Raw genomic sequence first — 18,019 nt, 5'->3', positions numbered from 1 at the left:
GAGTTTGCAGGCTCTAGGTATCTTGATTTATTTGAATCTACCCAATGTCTCCATTCAAATTCTCACCATTTCATCTTTTCCTGTCAGTGCTTAATCTTTAACCTAAGAGATCTGATGTGGCTCTGAATTCAACTTACGTTGGAATTCAGCGACCTGCAGTGTTTGATTATTGACTACATTAGCCCTGTGGCTATAAGAGGTGGGAAAGTCTCCCAGGGCAGTCACAGTAGGTCTCTAGTTCTCTGATTGTGACTGGAGATAAATATTTTAAACTATGAAACTGTCACATCTTTTCTCTTATACAATTCAGTATGGGTTCCATGTGGATACATCATAAACCATTCCCTAATTAATGATTTTTTCAGCTCTTCCAATAAATTTCTAACTCAGGCCCAGACTAAAGCGACAAGAAAGTCTCAAAGGTACTAAGATTGTACCAGATTAGCATGACAATTCTCTACACCTGGGATACACCAAAAAGTCCAAGGCATTTGGCACCTCTGTACTGGGCCAACTATAGTATCTTTGGACCTGAGTGGTGGCAGCTAGGGAGGTGCCTTAGCCACTACAGCTCAGAGGACTTGTCTTACTGACCCACATGTCTGCTCATCTTCCAGCCATGCAGGGGGTCCCCTCCTCAAGGAGGAGCTAGCTCATTTACATAATGAAAACTGGCAGAATTTAATGTTACATCTGTACAGATGCAATCTTCCTTTAAATAAGAGGGTATTTTAATACAAAACAGTTTGGCCATTAAATTTAATCTAAACATCATGAAATTGAGTTTTCCAGGTGACATGTGATGCATGTTTTTTCACAACTCACTAAGCCCATTTGCCTTCACCTTCTCAAGACTTTAAAAGAGCATTATGTTTTTAATGGAAATTACGAATTTGCCAATGTACTCTGTCAGCCTCCTTTAAGTCTGCTATAATAATTTCTTTGGGCTGAAATTCTTCTCTGGTCTTCTAACCTACAATCACTGAAGACCAGGATACAATTTAAAGGCCTTGAGGTTCTACACTGGAATATGAGATGTACTGTGTGGCTCCAATTAACAGCAAATTTTTCCACAACTTTGCCCAGAAACAGAGGCCCCCAAGTACCCTCATCAAGTAGCTCCATCATTACTGTGACTCTCAGAGTTGGAACAAAACACATCCAAAATGTCTTCTGACCCAGGACTTCTAGAGGGATAGTTTAAAGAAGCTGCCTTTAAAACGGTCTTAATTGTGGCCTGTAAAAACAGTCAGAGAACAAAGCACTCTTCTCCATAAAAGCAGATGCCAACCATTTGTTTCCCTCAGGGCTACTCTCTGAGCATGGGCAGGAAGATAAAAATTCTTATCCTTGGCTCAGTAAGTCACTTTAAGCAAACCCTCTTCTCAAAAACGGGCAGACACAGCTTTGTGCAGGAGACTTTGGGGCCAACTGATTGATGAGCAAGGAAGGCAGAAACCCCAACAATTACTTTTATGGAAAGAAAACTGAATAAAGGCAGAGATGCTGTGGGTTCTAACTCCACCTATCCCCTTTGCTAAGGGTAACTTAAGAGTAGTTGCTTAACATTTTTAAGCCCCAGGGTTTTCACCAATCTAGTGATGGATCGAATCTTGCCCCATCCCTTAGGAGTTTGTATGACACTATGCCAACATTGGCAAGTCAACTGACCTCAAACAAATTTTAGATTATCTAGAAGCATATGCTATTTTCTTGGGCCTCAGAATCACTGCACTGCGGATGATGACTGCAGCCATGAATTAAAAGATTTGCTCCTTGGAAAAAGATTTGCTCCTAGGACAAACCTAGACAGTGTATCAAAAAGCAGAGATATCACTTTGCTGACAAAGGTCCATATTGTCAAAGTGATGGTTTTCCTAGTAGTCATGTACAGATGTGCGAGTTGGACCATAAAGAAGGCTGAGCACTGAAGAATTGATACTTTCAAGCTATGGTGCTGGAGAAGACTCTTGAGAGTCCCTTGGACAGCAGGAGATCAAACCAGTCAATCCTAAAGGAAATTAATCCTGAATATTAATTAAGCATCAACTGAAGCTGATGCTTAAGCTGAAGTTCCAATACTTCGGCCACCTGATGTGAAGAATTAACTTACTGAAAAAGACTCTGCTAATGGGGAAGACTGAGGGCAGGAAGAGAAGGGGGCGACAGGACGAGATGGTTCAAAGGTATCACTGAATCATGGAGTTAGAACAAACTCCAGGGGATAGTGAAGGACAGGGAAGTCTGGCGTGCTGCAGTCCATGGGGTCACAAAGAGTTGGATATGACTTAGTGACTGAGCAACAACAAAGAAGCATATGTAATAGTTAGTTAAACCAACATTCATAAATCTCTCCAAATCCCCAAGGGAGATAGAGGGGGTTGCATTCAGAACCTGTTAATAAAGCATCTCACTCACCTTCTTACTAGTCAACTGAACATCACAACTTCCACCCTGTCTACCTTTCAGGGTCACCATGAGGGTCAAAGTCAAAACGGAATAATGGAGGGGAAAGCACACAGCTGACATAGTAGAGACAAAATACTTATCAACTGTAAGAATATTAGTTATAAATAAATGAGTTACTGTTGTAACTCATAGAAAGTGTGAAAGCTGCTCAGTTGTGTCTGACTCTTTGTGACCCCATGGACTACACAGTCCATGGAATTCTTTAGGCCAGAATACTGGAGTGGATAGCCTTTCCCTTCTCCAGGGGAATCTTCCCAACCCAGGAATCGAACTCAGGTCTCCCTCATACCAGCTGAGCCACAAGGGAAGCCCATAGTTCATAGGGGTGACTTCAAGCGTAAAACCCAGGTTACCGCCCAGAGGGGCAGAGAGACAGCCATGACTTGGAGCCAACTACCTGATGGTGGTGCCTTGCAAACGGTCTATCTTCTTATTGAGCTCAGCGATGATGCTGTGCAGTTCTGTGATGCGTTCCTCGTACCGAAGTGTTGTTCGCTCCTGGACGTCCTCATGCTCTCTCATGAGGTGGGACTGCTCACACTGGGATCAAGAGAACAAGACAGAAGTGCCAATGAATTGACATACCTAACAGAAAGAGAGGCTAAGTCTTACAGCCTCGGATCATCACAACCTCGACACAGAGTATGCCCCAAATAAACACATACCTGCTCGTTGGCCCAGAAGACACATCAACAGCTGAACTTCACAAAGTCCCTGATGGCCACTCAAGTCTCTACCTTTTTAGCTCTACATTTCCAGGTGGCTCTAGTGGTAAAGAACCCATTTGCCAATGCAGGAGATGAGATGTAGGTTTAATTCCTGTGTTGGGAAGATCCCCTGGAAGAGGAAATGGCAACCCATTCTGGCATTCTTGCTTGGAAAATCCCAAGGACAGAGGACCCTGGCGGGCTACAGTCCATGGGATCACAGGGAGTCGGACACAACTGAGTGACTGAGCATAGCACACAGCTCTCATTTGCTCTTTGGGTAAAGGTCCCTCTGCCATTGTCCATGATCTCTGCTGCACTATTCATGTCTTCTGCTTCTCCCCAGCCGCAAAGCAGGCAGAAGCTGCACTCGGTATGCCAGCAAATTTGGAAAACTCAGCAGTGGCCACAGCACTGGAAAAGGTCATTTTTCATTCCAATCCCAAAGAAGGGCAATGCCAAAGAATGTTCAAACTACCGCACAATTGCACTCATCTCATGCTAGCAAAGTAATGCTCAAAATTCTCTAAGCCAGGCTTCAACAATACATGAATCATGAACTTCCAGATGTTCAAGCTGGATTTAGAAAAGGCAGAAGAACCAGAGATCAAATTGCCAACGTCCGTTTGATCATAGAAAAAGCAAGAGAATTCCAGAAAAAAAATCTACTTCTGCTTTATTGACTACACCAAAGCCTTTGACTGTGTAGATCACAAGAAACTGTGGAAAATTCTTCAAGAGGTGGAATTCCCAGACCATCTTACCTGCCTCCTGAGAAATCTGTATGCAGGTCAAGAAGCAACAGTTAGAACTGGGGATCGAACAACAGACTGGTTCCAAACTGGGAAAGGAGTAAGTCAAGGCTGTATATTGTCACCCTGCTTATTTAACTTATATGCAGAGTACATCATGAGAAATGCGGGGCTGGATGAGGCACAAGCTGGAATCAAGATTGCCGGCAGAAATATCAATAACCTCAGAGAAGCAGAAAACACCACCCTTAGGGCAGAAAGTGAAGAGGAACTAAAGAGCCTCTTGATGAAAGTGAAAGAGGAGAGTGAAAAAGCTGGCTTAAAACTCAATATTCAAAAACTGATCATCATGGCATCTGGTCCCATCACTTCATGGCAAATAGATGGGGAAACAATGGAAACAGTGACAGATTTTATTTTTGTGGGCTCCAAAATTACTGCAGATGGTACTGCAGCCATGAAATTAAGATGCTTGCTCTTTGGAAGAAAAGTTATGACCAACCTAGAGAGCATATTAAAAAGCAGAGACATTACTTTGCCAACAAAGGTCCATCTAGTCAAAGCTATGGTTTTTCTAGTAGTCATGTATGGATGTGAGAGTTGGACTATAAAGAAAGCTGACTGCCAAAGAATTGATGCTTTTGAACTGTGGTGTTAGAGAAGACTCTTGAGAGTCCCTTGGACTGCAAGGAGATCAAACCAGTCCATCCTAAAGGAAGTCAGTCCTTTATATTCATTGGAAGGACTGATGCTGAAGCTGAAAGTCCAATACTTTGGCCACCTGATGGGAAGAAGTGACTCATTGGAAAAGACCCTGATGCTGGGAAAGATTGAAGGTAGGAGGAGAAAGGGATGACAGAGGATGAGATTGTTGGATGGCATCACCAACTCAATGGACATGAGTTTGAGCCAGCTCTGGGTGTTGGTGATGGACAGGGAGGCCTGGTGTGCTACAGTCCATGGGGTCTCAAAGAGTGAGATACAATGGAGTGACTGAACTGAACCTTCTTTTCGGAATCTGAATCCTGAGTGAATGGATTGAAGGTTGCATGTAGTCAATTCACTTGACTGAGGGTCCTGGCGAGACTGTATGTCAGTTCCTGCTACCTCTATTCCAGAGATTTCTTCCCATGTTCTGTACTGCTGTCCATTTTTTCTTTTACCAATTCATTCCTTTTATAGTTTGGTAGGATACGCTTCAGCCACTTTTCAACCAAATAATCCTAGATTCTATGACGTCATTTCTTATCTGGCTGGCTATTTGCAGACAGTATCCTTTCTTACCAGACTATAAACTCCGGGAAGGCAGCGGCTGGGTGTTTTCATGACTTAGCCCTCATACCTGGCACACAGCCTGGCTCACTGTGGGTGACCTAGGAGGGCGATGGGATGAATAAATCACTGTGTTTCAGGAAGCTGAGGAGCTTCCCTTGCTCAGCAGTTGATGGATTAAGAAGCAGCAGATGCTATAAAAATGTTTTTGCATCTCAAGTTTAAATCCTAAGGAACCTGTTCATCTCTTTCACTTCTCTCCTTCCTCCTCAACCCCCCACCAGTCACTGTGCATTTAATCTCATTTACATGATAATAAAACACTAGTCAGTGGCAGAACAAGGAGTCCCACTTCTGAACAAGGAGTCCCTGTCTACTGCGTTCAGCCCTGATTAATTTCCTGCCCAGCAGAGGAATTTTAATTTGATTTTTGGCAAGGTTTTCGTAATGCCAAGAGCCACATGTACTTGCCAGTTTTGCACTTTCAGGGCTGGTGGCAGGAGGGCAAGGGTAAGACTTCTTACCTACTACCTCCAATGTCCTCTGCTTTCCATAAATCTGCCAGACTCCCAAAGGGTGTAACCCAGAAGCTACTGGGCAGGGACACAAAGCCTTTAGAAACAGACAGAATGCTACAAAAGCCCAAGTCAATATTGAAACAGAAACACTCAGGAAAGTACGATAAACATGTTGGCAGAAACCATGGCAGGGGCCACACCTAGGAACCACAGCTTGATCACTGTGACCACACTATGCAGTAACTGCCTGGGTGCTACTCAGTGCTCCAGAAATAAGACTGGAGGCAACAAGGTTGAGGGACCTGCACGTTAGGGAGAAGGTGACTTTCAGAGAAATGGCGATGTGAACTCCTGTTCTTAATCACAACCCGAAACGTCCGATAATGTCTGCTCAAGGTCCAACACACAGGAAGTAAGTGGACCCAGAGGCCAGGAGGAAGGACGAGCTAAAATATCATCCCTATGGATGTTTTTCTAAACACAACCGAGCCCTGAGAGTCCTAAGAATACTCTTTCCATCTGTCGTCCATGATCCATCACACTTTAAGAGGGACAACGGAGGTCCCAAAACATGACAGTGTCTCACAGACAGTAATTGTCAGTGAATGAAGAAGGTTCTCCTTTCTCTGGAACATACTAAAAGCTGAACACCGTGTCTCTCCATTCCTGAAGAATATCTATGAGATTGTGACTGGTCTTTATTCCCATCTTCAAATTGTGTATGTGAGTGTGTGTGCATGCATGTACATGCCTGCATTGGCATGTGTGTAGTATGCATATATGTGTATGTATCTGATGCTCTCATGAAGGTCACCAGTTCCCCATCTTACAATAATTATGACATAATGACTGGTCTGATCTCTAACCCTTGTGGCCCAGATGGTAAAGTGTCTGTCTATAATGTGGGAGACCTGGGTTCAATCCCTGGGTCGGGAAGATTCCCTGGAGGAGGAAATGGCAACCCACTCCAGTACTCTTGCCTAGAAAATCCCATGGACGGAGGAGCCTGGTGCAGGCTACTGTCCATGGGGTCGCAAAGAGTCGGACATGACTGAGCGACTTCACTAATGACTGGTCTGACCTAGAACTCATTGATGCCATGACTCATACTTTGCCATCTTGAGGGTCCTTGCTCTGGGGTTTTCCACATTCAGTTCTCTAGGGCGGTAAACTACTGTGAAATGCTTCCCCTCACAAACTCCACGAGCTCTCAACTCTCTGTTAAATTCCCCACTTACTCCTCCTCTTTCAGTCTCCACAGGTCAACAGGCCACCACCACTGCCACCAAAATGGACATGAAACTGCAAAATCCACTTAAAACTGCAATGTGCACGAAAAAGGCAGAGGATCAACTGATAACTGCTAAGCCCACTGTATCCCTGTTGACCGTCAGGAGCGACCTGCGAGGTGAGCTCCCATGGGGCTGCCCAGTCTGTGGGGAGACCAGATGGCTGGTGCCCAGATAAAAAGAGCAGCTGGTGTCGTACCATCTCCTCCCCCCTCCACCCCGTGTCTAACTGCAAAGTCCGCCCCGAGGGTATGAGTACAAACAAGACACAGCAGGAAGCCCAATGATTCAGTCAGACCAGAATGTGTAGCTTAAAGGAGAGAAAAGATTCCTAATGTCTATTTGGAATTCAGAGGTTCCTTTGGGAGTAGAAACAAGAACATCTTTGAGGAAAAAATTTCTCAGCTGAAGGCAAAGATATCTGGGTTATACTCCTATATTTTTCCATGTTTTTTCAAAGTGGTGGAAAGCCTCTATAATTTAATACTTCCTCAAAAGTAATAGATATGTCTTGATTTTCTAAACTGTCTAAGACACCATGCTGGGTGCCATAGGAGCGTCACCGTGATGTCTGCGTTGAACTAGAGTGTGGTTGCAGCTTCTGAGCAGATTTCTCTGCTGGTGAATAAGAAAGGGAAATAAGTGGAAAGGTGTGAGGAGGAAGCAATGGCAGGATGGTAGCCTACAGATTCTTTTCTCAGTGAAAAGAGAATCTGGGAAATCATCATCAAAGCTCCTAGCCTCCAGATGAATGAATGACTGAGAAGACAGAGCTCATAGTTGACATTATAGAGCAACATCCCCTTGAGGCATCTGGTCAACCATGCTTCACTCATTTTGTGCACACTTGTTACGTCCCAGTCCAAGATATGTGGAAGCGCTGCTCTCCAAGCTTAGTGAAAAACAAACCCTTGAGCATTTCTAAGCTGCGGTGTGGGGAAATGTGGAGCAACTCCCTCAAGGGCAACGGCACAGGGCAAAACAAGCTATCACCTGCAGGAGCCAAAAGAACTCAACAAAACATCCTTGTTAAACAGCTCCCATTAAGCCACACAAGGCCAAGCCCAGGAATGGGGCACTTTCGTGCAGAAGTGGAAGATAGGTGGGTGGCACCCAGGACAGACAAAGGCATTCCGTGAGCAATCAGTGCCTTCCTGCCCTGGCAGCCTCCCACACAAGCAGGACTGGCCTGTTAAAGTGAGGCCCAGTTCAAACATCACACTCCATATTGTTACTAACCCATGCCTCTCACTACCCTGAGTTTTCAAGAGTATTTTTCAAACCCAGGAGTTGATTTCAGCTTTTCTGTTCCTCTGATTTCTTTTTTCTGTTTCTTAAGGACACAGGGTAGGTCAAACTGTATACTGCAACTCCATGTAAGAGTCACCTATGGGGAGGTAGCCCAGTAATGCCTCATTTAAGAAGGTAATATAACCATGACAACCAAATAGAGAAAAAAGAATGACTCCTATTACTACTTAATGGTTATACACATTCTTAGATTTCAAGTTACAAATTTAAGTACATTATAGAAACTTCTAAAGAATGATAAAAAGGTACCCACTTTTTTATAGTCCATGAAAACAATCCTTTTTCAAATATGTTCATTTCCCCCAGTATTTTCTCATGTATGTGGGGCACCACCAGGACCATGCTGGATGTGCATCACAGAAGCATCAGTACCCCTGTGGCAGCCGGCAGGGACATCCACCTAGACTCTGGTTCACCTCTATCCATGCATGTGATAGAATTATACTTCTTCTCCCACCTGAAGCTGGATAAGGCCACGTGACTTGTTTTGTCCAATGAGATATGAGTAAATATATACCTTTTTTTTTTTGCCTAGAAGCCTTTCGGTACTCCCGCAGGCTTTCCCATATTCCCTTCCCCTGGCCATGGCTGCTGACAATGCTCCAGACAGTAGAGGCTATCAGCTCAGGAGGCTGGGTAAGGGCCAAACTGCAGTTTCCTGCTAGCCCCAGCAAGCTCCCAAAAAGAAGCCAAAAAATAAACCTTGGCTATTTTAAGCCACTGACAATTTGGGGTTATGTTACCATTGCATATCCTGATGATACAATCATTTTATAGATGAAAATGGAATAAATGCACAGGGACTGAAACCCAGATAACAAACAGAATGCTCTGCAAAATCCCTTGATTCCTGAGTATGCCATCAAGGAGATCTTGATGAGGCTGTTGCAGCCAGTCTTCTTCTCTCTACCCCCTCTCAGCTCCTCGACTTGTGGGCACATCTCCTCCTTACCATTTACTGAAATGATCTCAAGTGGCAGCAGAGACATCCCCCTTGGTCTCCCACCCTGAATCACCTCTGGTGGACTCCAAGAAACCTGACCATTATGCCTTACAATTCCAGAGGCGAGCTAGGAAACCCACACAGCTTTCTCCTCAATCCCTGGGGACCACCACAATAGAAAAGTAGAGACAAGGGGGTATAAAGCAGGGAATTCTAAATCCCTCCAGCTCCCACCAAGCCAGCAACAACTCTCTGAATAGAACGCAATGGCGGCTTCTTCTAGCAAAACTTGCAAATGAAGGATTCCTTTCTCCTACTTACTGTGCAGAAACATCTCACACAACTTCAGCTGACCAAAGCAAAAAATGGTTTCACACAACACATGGCTTTTTATTCTTCTATTATTACAGACAGGGACATTCGGGGGTTTCCAACTATTTTTACTGCAGAGCAAGAAAGCCTAGGCTTGAAGCATCTTGTCTGCCATGCATTTCTGGAGGTCAGTATCATAAAGAACCTGGATTTTTCCTGCAACTACAGACTTTCAGTTTGAAAGGCAAAGAAAAACAAAACAAAACAAAACTGGAGTTAGAGAGGATGGAATGTTGCTTTTCCTGAATTTCAACTGCTGCTTACTACATCCTCTGAGCTTTTTCTCTAGTTTTCTGCTCTTCTATCATGATGATGAAGCAAATTTAAAACCTATATAAATACTTGCCTCTAGCCACATGAATTCATGAAACTGTCTATATGCAAAAATGCTTAATACAGGCAACCAATATTATCACAATCATCAAGAATAAAACACTTTAGGCTTATTTTTGCAATTGGTACAACCCAGGGATAAAGCTGTGAGTCAGCCTTGAGATAGACTGGCCTGAGAACTTGAGCCCTTGTTGGAAAAATCCTGTGCAATGCAGTGATGCTAAGAAGCTTTATGGTTTTCTTAATGTTCTTTACTGGGTTTTATCTTACTCTGCAGAGGCCACTGATCTTTAATCATCATATTAGTCTCAGTCATCAATCCTAAGGGTATTATAAACTCCACTCTTGAAAAACACAAAGCTATCATTCATTTGTTAACCCTCTCTACCATCCTGGGAAGGGGGTTCACATCACACTGGATTGATGGCAAGTAATACCACTCGGGATATGTCTATCCTCATTCAAAGTCCTTGCCCAGGTTCTCCTGAGGGGTGGGGCGGGGAGCCAGGCCAGCTAAACAGACACTCAGGACCAGTGGCAACATCACTGACAGAACACAACAGCCAAGCAGAGGACCGAGGAGTACAGACCAGTAGGGAAGGGATGGGGGACAGAGATCCTGGCAAGGAGAAGGCGTCCCACTGACCTCCGTGAGGCTCTTCTATGGAGAAAAAGATGAAAGAAAACACTCTCTCCGTTACATTTAATGAAAACTATGTATGTTTTCTTCCTAAAACCAGGCAGGAGAAAATTCAGAACACTTGCTTTCTCAAGATAGAGAGCTCAGAAATAGAAGGTGGACTCTGTTACTACTGACCAATTTTGAAGGGGCTCAGAAGCTTGGTTTATTATCTCCTTCTGTAGTGCTTTTTAAAAAAGGAGTTACTAAAAATAATTTTTGGCATACTAAATGCATAGAAAACATGCTGAAAGCATCAAACCAGTACTATATACGATCTTTGGCAGTTTTCTACTGGGCTGTCCCCAAGATGCTGTTTAATGTTGGTACATGTGTATGAACATCTCTAAGCACCTGTTGGATTCGGAGGGTAGATATATCTAAACTAAATTAATACGTGCCCTATTCCCTACTCTTCTTAAGATCCGCAGGGCAGTCGGGGCATCTTAAAAAACAATACAGGATTAATGTGGCTATGATGTTGTGGTTTAGTTGCTAAGTTGTGTCCTACTCTTTGAGATCCCATGGACTGTAGCCTGCCAGGCTCCTCTGTCCATGGGGACTCTCCAGGCAAGAATACTGGAGTGCGTTGCCATTTCCTTCTCCAGGGGATATTCTCAGCCCAGGGATCGAACGTGGGTCTCCTGCCTGGCAAGCGATTCTTTACCACTGAGCCACCCAGGAAGCTGTGTAGTCCAGTTATGGATTCCCACAAAACCTAGAGCAAATCCTGACTTTTGGTGCTTTCTAGCTACATAATCTCAGGCAAGATACTCAAATTCCTTAAACCTCAATTTCTTCATTTGTAGATGGGAGTGTTAAGGTATCTATATCTGAGATCATTATGAGAACTTAATGAGATAAAGCATGTGGAATGCCTGCTATACCACCTGGCACGGAGCAGAGCTAAAGTGGGGTGATGATCACCAGTGGTATAGGCTAATTAATAGTGAGCAGCATTGTTAATCAGATTCCTCAGGAGGCGGTGATGGACAGACTAAGGTGCCCATATGACCCCTGCATTTCCTTTGTGTGATACCATCTCACTGAATCTGGGTGGGATGTGTGCCTGAGGCAAAAGTGATGGGATGTCTCTCCCACGATTGCATTACTTTGTATAAGACTGTCTTGCCAGAAGATTTAGTCTAGGCTCCTTCTCTCCATTGCTGGCATTGAGGGAGCAAGCTGCCATGAACCCTACACCTGCAAAGAAATTCTGCCAGTGACATGAGTGAGCTCGGAGGTGAACTCTGCCCCACTTGAGCATTCAGAGAGTTCAGAGCATTCAGTTCTGACAACACCTTGGCTGCAAAACTTGCACAAGACCCACTTAAGCCATGCCTGGGATCCTGATGCACAGGACAGAATAAATGTGCGTTATTTTAAGCCAGTAAATTTAGGGCAATTTGTTAGACAGCAATAGAAGACTAATACAGACACACTTTGCCTTTTCTATCATACTGGTATTGGGCTCCTTTTATCAGCTCTTCCCTTTCCATCAATATTCTTAAAACTGCACCGAATTATGACCATAATGAACCTTCTTTTATTTCACTAGTTCTAGTATCAACATTAATAATTACTCAACAGATGATGCTTTGATTATGTCTGGTGAACACAAGCACCATTTATATTTTACATTTTAAGCATAGCTCTATAATATTTAGAGCTGGTAAAACTTAATGAAAGCCACAGAATAGACATTTATACACAGACTTACTCTTCCACCATCTGGTAAAAAGCCTCAAAAGTGAGTCACCTGCCAAGGTGTGTAACACAGAGAGCACAGCACAAACATTTCCTTGTTCTTCATTTTTCTTGCATAAATCTCATCTTTAAAAAAGGTATGAGCCTGGCAAGTTTGATCTTTTTCTCCCCATGTTCTTTACTGGGTCCTAATGTCTGAACTGGGAAGACATTTCCAGTGAAGGGAATAGAAAGTAACTTTTCAATATATTTACTGCAAGAATGCAAGTGAGAATCAACTAATGGTGCTTTGATGTAACTATCAGGGATAAAACCAGCCATCAAAACTATTACATAGGATTGTCTTGATCATAAGTAAGCCAAGAGGTAGCTGAATCAATCTCTGACACAGCAGACAAAAAGTGTCCCAGGCTTCTCTTATCATCCTCTGCACAAGCTGCTCTGTCGTTGAGACTTAAATTTTAATCAAAACCTTCCTGGTCATCTTTTAAAATTCAAGACTTGGGTACAGTCCAGCTTTCAGTTAAAAGCACTCACCATTTCTTTTTTCCAAAAAAAAGTTCTCACCAATAAAGACTATTAATAATGGTTGGTGTTACATCATCCTACTTTTTCTTTAATGCAAAAAACAAACAAACAAACAAACAAAACACCACTTGCTCAAAAGAAGAAACCTTAAGAAGCAATAACAGGAAAAGGATTTTAAAAAGTTTTAATTCACCAGAATTCACTATTAAAAATTATAATACCGTCTTTCTGTTTTTTTCTATCACATATTTCTTACTTTTATAATCAGAAGGAAAATATTTAAAGTTTTTGCCAAAGTAAAAACTTCTGTCCCTGTGCCATCCTGTCTGAGAAAAGAACACTCTGCTGGCCTTGTCTCGGCTCTGGGCTGGGGGCTCCTCTGACCTTGGGTGAGCAAGTTAACCTCTCTGGGTTGCCTGTCAAATGTGGAAGCAGACTATCTCAAGTACAAAGGGTCTTTCCTCCTTACTTGAATAGTCTAAGATTATGAGACATGAGTTTTCAAAACTTGCCATGGGTTGTTCTAGACTGATGACCGCCTGATTTTTAATTTCTCTGAATTCCCACACAAAAACAGAGAACCTATACATCAAAGATAAATGCTTGGAGATACGGTATCCTCTGAACAATGAAACAGAAGCAGGTAGGGACAAGCCAATAGCATCCACAAGGCCTGAATGGTGTCTGTGTGGGCAGAAGCCGAGAGAAGAAACAACACTGCTGGACTTGATAACTGGAAACCTCCCAAATAACCAGGAAGTATGAGGGTGAAAGAGGACAGTGGAAAAGGTGGCTTGAAACTCAGCATTAGAAAAACTAAGATCACAGAATGCAGTCCCATCACTTTATGGCAAACAGATGGGGAAAAAGTGGAAGCAGTGACAAATTTTATTTTCTTGGGCTCCAAAATCACTGTGGGCAGTGACTGCAGCCATGAAATTTAAAGACGCTTGTTCCTTAGAAGAAAAGCTATGACAAACCTAGACAGCATATTAAAAAGCAGAGACATCACTTTGCTGACAAACGTCCATATAGTCGAAGCTATAGCTTTTCCAGTAGCCATGTATTGATGTGAGAGTTGGACCATAAACAAAGCTGAGCACCAAAGAATTGATGCTTTTGAATTGTGGTGCTGGAGAAGACTCTTGAGAGTCCCTTGGACTTCAAGGGGATCAAATTAGTCAATCCTAAAGTAAATCAACCTTGAACACTCAATAAAGACTGATGCTGAAGCACTTTGGCCATCTGATGCAAAGAGCCAACTCATTGGAAAAGACCCTGATGCTGGGAAAGACTGAAGGCAAAAGGAGAAGGAGGTGACAGAATGAGATGCTTGGATGGCATCACCGACTCAATGGACATGAATTTGAGCAAACTCCAGGAGATATGGAGGACAGGGACGCATGGTGTGCTGCAGTCCATTGCAAAGAGTTAGTCAGCAATGGCTCCCCACTCCAGTACTCTTGCCTGGAGAATCCCATGGATGGAGGAGCCTGGTGGGCTGCAGTCCATGGGGTCTCTAAGCTGAGCGACTTCACTTTCTCTTTTCTCTTTCATGCATTGGAGAAGGAAATGGCAACCCACTCCAGTGTTCTTGCCTGGAGAATCCCAGGGACGGGGGAGCCTGGTGGGCTGCGGTCTCTGGGGTCACACAGAGTCGGACATGACTGAAGCGATTTAGCAGCAGCAGCAGCAGCAGACATGACTTAGTAGCTCAAAAACAACAGATACACCAGAAAGTGGGGGGGGCCAAATGGAAGGGGTTTTGCCTGAGCCAAGTGGGAGCACACAAGGGGCCCACAGTAAGATCCGAAGGGCTGAAAGCACCATTCCCTATGAACTTTCCAGACTGGCCCCAGGACTCCCTACCAGGAGGAGAAACTGCTAGGAGTAGGATCAAAATTGAACAGGATGGCATGATAGAGAAAAAGGAAAGACCAGAACTAGAAAGAAGCAGGAGATGGGATAGAGCTAGGCAGTGCCAGAAAGCAGAATGACCTGAAGATGAGGAAACAACAGAAGACTAAGCCCTACAAACTTAAAAAGGTCATTTTCATGTCTGTCTCTTAAAAGTTAATAATATATGGGAAAACCAATACAATATTGTAAAGTTAAAAAAAAGTTAATAAAAAGTGATTTTTCACATAAAAATGAAAAACAGAACAGTACTGAGAGCAAATTCCACATCAAGTTATTAGAAAGAAGAAGAGGAAAAAAAAAGAGCAGAATAACTTCTCTATAAACCATGAAAGCATGCCACAAAATAGAGAACCTCTCCTGTCACAAAAAGTCTCAAACAATAGACTACTATCTCAAAATTTGCCAAAGGACTTCAAAAAGATGAAACAACATAAAACACGGAATAACATAATTCAAAATTAGAAAAACTCAGAAAGAAGGTAATAAAATACACACAAGAAATAAAATAAAAATGCAGAAAAAAACACTAAGCCAGAAGGCAGACAGGAGGGAATAAATACAACATATAAGGCGACAGGGATCAAGACCATCCCCATGGAAAAGAAATGCAAAAAAACAAAATGGCTGTCTGGGGAGGCCTTACAAATAGCTGTGAAAAGAAGAGAAGTGAAAAGCAAAGGAGAAAAGGAAAGATATAAGCATCTGAATGCAGAGTTCCAAAGAATATCAAGAAGAGATAAGGCCTTCCTCAGCGATCAATGCAAAGAAACAGAGGAAAACAACAGAATGGGAAAGACTAGAGATCTCTTCAAGAAAATTAGAGACACCAAGGGAACATTTCATGCAAAGATGGGCTCGATAAAGGAAAGAAATGGTATGGACCTAACAGAACCAGAAGATATCAAGAAGAGGTGGCAGGAATACACAGAAGAACTGTACAAAAAAGATCTTCATGACCAAAATAATTATGATGGTGTGATCACTGACCTAGAGCCAGACATCCTGGAATGTGAAGTCAAGTGGGCCTTAGAAAGCATCACTATGAACACAGCTAGTGGAGGTGATAGAATTCCAGTTGAGCTCTTTCAAATCCTGAAAGATGATGCTGTGAAAGTGCTGCACTCAATATGCCAGCAAATTTGGAAAACTCAGCAGTGGCCACAGCACTGGAAAAGGTCAGTTTTCATTCCAATCCCAAAGAAAGGCAATGACAAAGAATGTTCAAACTACCACACAATTGCACTCATATCACATGCTAGTAAAGTAATGCTCAAAATTCTCCAAGCCAGGCTTTAGCAATACATGAACTGTGAACTTCCAGATGTTCAAGCTGGTTTTAGAAAAGGCAGAGGAACCAGAGATCAAATTGCCAACATCCGCTGGATCTTCGAAAAAGCAAGCGAGTTCCAGAAAAACATCTATTTCTGCTTCATTGGCTATGCCAAAGCCTTTGACTGTGTGGATCACAGTAAACTGTGGAAAGTTCTGAAAGAGATGGGAATATCAGACCACCTCACCTGCCTCTTGAGAAACCTATATGCAGGTCAGGAAGCAACAGTTAGAACTGGACATGGAACAACAGACTGGTTCCAAATAGGAAAAGGAGTATGTCAAGGCTCTATCTTGTCACCCTGCTTACTTAACTTCTATGCAATGGCACCCCACTCCAGTACTCTTGCCTGAAAAATCCCATGGATGGAGGAGCCTGGTGGGCTGCAGTCCATGGGGTCGCAAAGAGTTGGACACGACTGAGTGACTTCACTTTCACTTTTCACTTTCATGCATTGGAGAAGGAAATGGCAACCCACTCCAGTATTCTTGCCTGGAGAATTCCAGGGACGGGGGAGCCTGGTGGGCTGCCGTCTATGGGGTCGCAAAGAGTTGGACACGACTGAAGCGACGTAGCAGCAGCAGCAGCATGCAGAGTACATCATGAGAAACGCTAGGCTGGAAGAAGCACAAGCTGGGATTAAGATTGCCGGGAGAAATATCAATAACTTCAGATATGCAGATGACACCACCCTTATGGCAGAAAGTGAAGAGGAACTCAAAAGCCTCTTGATCAAAGTGAAAGAGGAGAGTGAAAAAGTTGGCTTAAAGCTCAACATTCAGAAAACGAAGATCATGGCATCTGGTCCCATCACTTCATGGCAAATAGATGGGAAACAGTGGAAACAGTGTCAGACTTTATTTTTTGGGGCTCCAAAATCACTGCAGATGGTGACTGCAGCCATGAAATTAAAAGACACTTACTCCTTGGAAGGAAAGTTATGACCAACCTAGATAGCATATTCAAAAGCAGAGAAGTTACTTTGCAAACAAAGGTCTGTCTAGTCAAGGCTGTGGTTTTTCCAGTGGTCATGTATGGATGTGAGAGTTGGACTGTGAAGAAAGCTGAGCGCAGAAGAACTGATGCTTTTGAACTGTGGTGTTGGAGAAGACTCTTGAGAGTCCCTTGGACTGCAAGGAGATCCAACCAGTCCATTCTGAAGGAGATCAGCTCTGGGATTTCTGTGGAAGGATTGATGCTAAAGCTGAAACTCCAGTACTTTGGCCATCTCATGCAAAGAGTTGACTCACTGGAAAAGACTCTGATGCTGGGAGGGATTGGGGGCAGGAGGAGAAGGGGACGACAGAGGATGAGATGGCTGGATGGCATCACTGACTCGATGGATGTGAGTCTGAGTGAACTCCGGGAGTTGGTGATGGACAAGGAGGCCTGGCGTGCTGCGATTCATGGTGTCACAAAGAGTTGGACATGACTGAGCGACTGAACTGACAAGGCCTAAGGAAACAGAAGATGGAGATAGAGATGCAGAGAATCTGAGACAGTGCCAGATGTTGAAGACCGGCAAAGAAGATCTAAGATTATAAATAGTAGACATCCTTGAAGAAAAAAAAAGGCAAGGGAACAAAATATGCAATGTTATAATTTTTTAAAAAGTCTCTGAAATTAAGAAAAGACTACAAAATATAAGCCAAAGAAAACACATAAAATGTGAGAATACCAAATCAGAATGACTAAAAATAAGAGTTACTCTAGTAAAATTACTAGAAGGGAGGGAGGAAGGAAGGAAGAGAGGGAAGAAGGGAAACGAAAAGAAAAAGAGAGAAAGAGAAAGAAATGCTATGAATGTCTACAGTAAGTAAGTGTCTTGTGAGGGAAACAGAGGTGAATTACTGGGAAACTTTGAGAGCAATGCTCTGTGTCAAAATAGA

The 18,019-nt window shown here is 43.2% G+C and overlaps 1 protein-coding gene across 5 annotated transcripts in view; it reads right to left on the bottom strand.

Annotated features, from left to right (window-relative positions):
• MCC (MCC regulator of WNT signaling pathway) overlaps positions 1–18,019 on the bottom strand; it is a 303,878-nt gene that overhangs the window by 105,037 nt on the left and 180,822 nt on the right. For 4 of the 5 annotated variants that reach the window (XR_008698690.1, XM_055536480.1, XM_055536482.1 and 1 more), the window contains one exon: positions 2,867–3,009. Coding sequence is in view for 4 of the 5 variants with exons in the window: in XM_055536480.1 (XP_055392455.1) it covers positions 2,867–3,009 (143 nt within the window). In the remaining variant the exon portion in view is untranslated. Of the gene's footprint in view, positions 1–2,866; positions 3,010–3,134; positions 3,504–18,019 lie in introns of those variants that run through there. The other variant, XM_055536483.1, reaches the window with a different exon arrangement.

Source organism: Bubalus kerabau, chromosome 10 (genome assembly GCF_029407905.1).
Source record: "Bubalus kerabau isolate K-KA32 ecotype Philippines breed swamp buffalo chromosome 10, PCC_UOA_SB_1v2, whole genome shotgun sequence".
Taxonomy (NCBI): Eukaryota; Metazoa; Chordata; class Mammalia; order Artiodactyla; family Bovidae; genus Bubalus; species Bubalus kerabau.
This window is presented reverse-complemented; position numbering and strand designations above follow the sequence as displayed.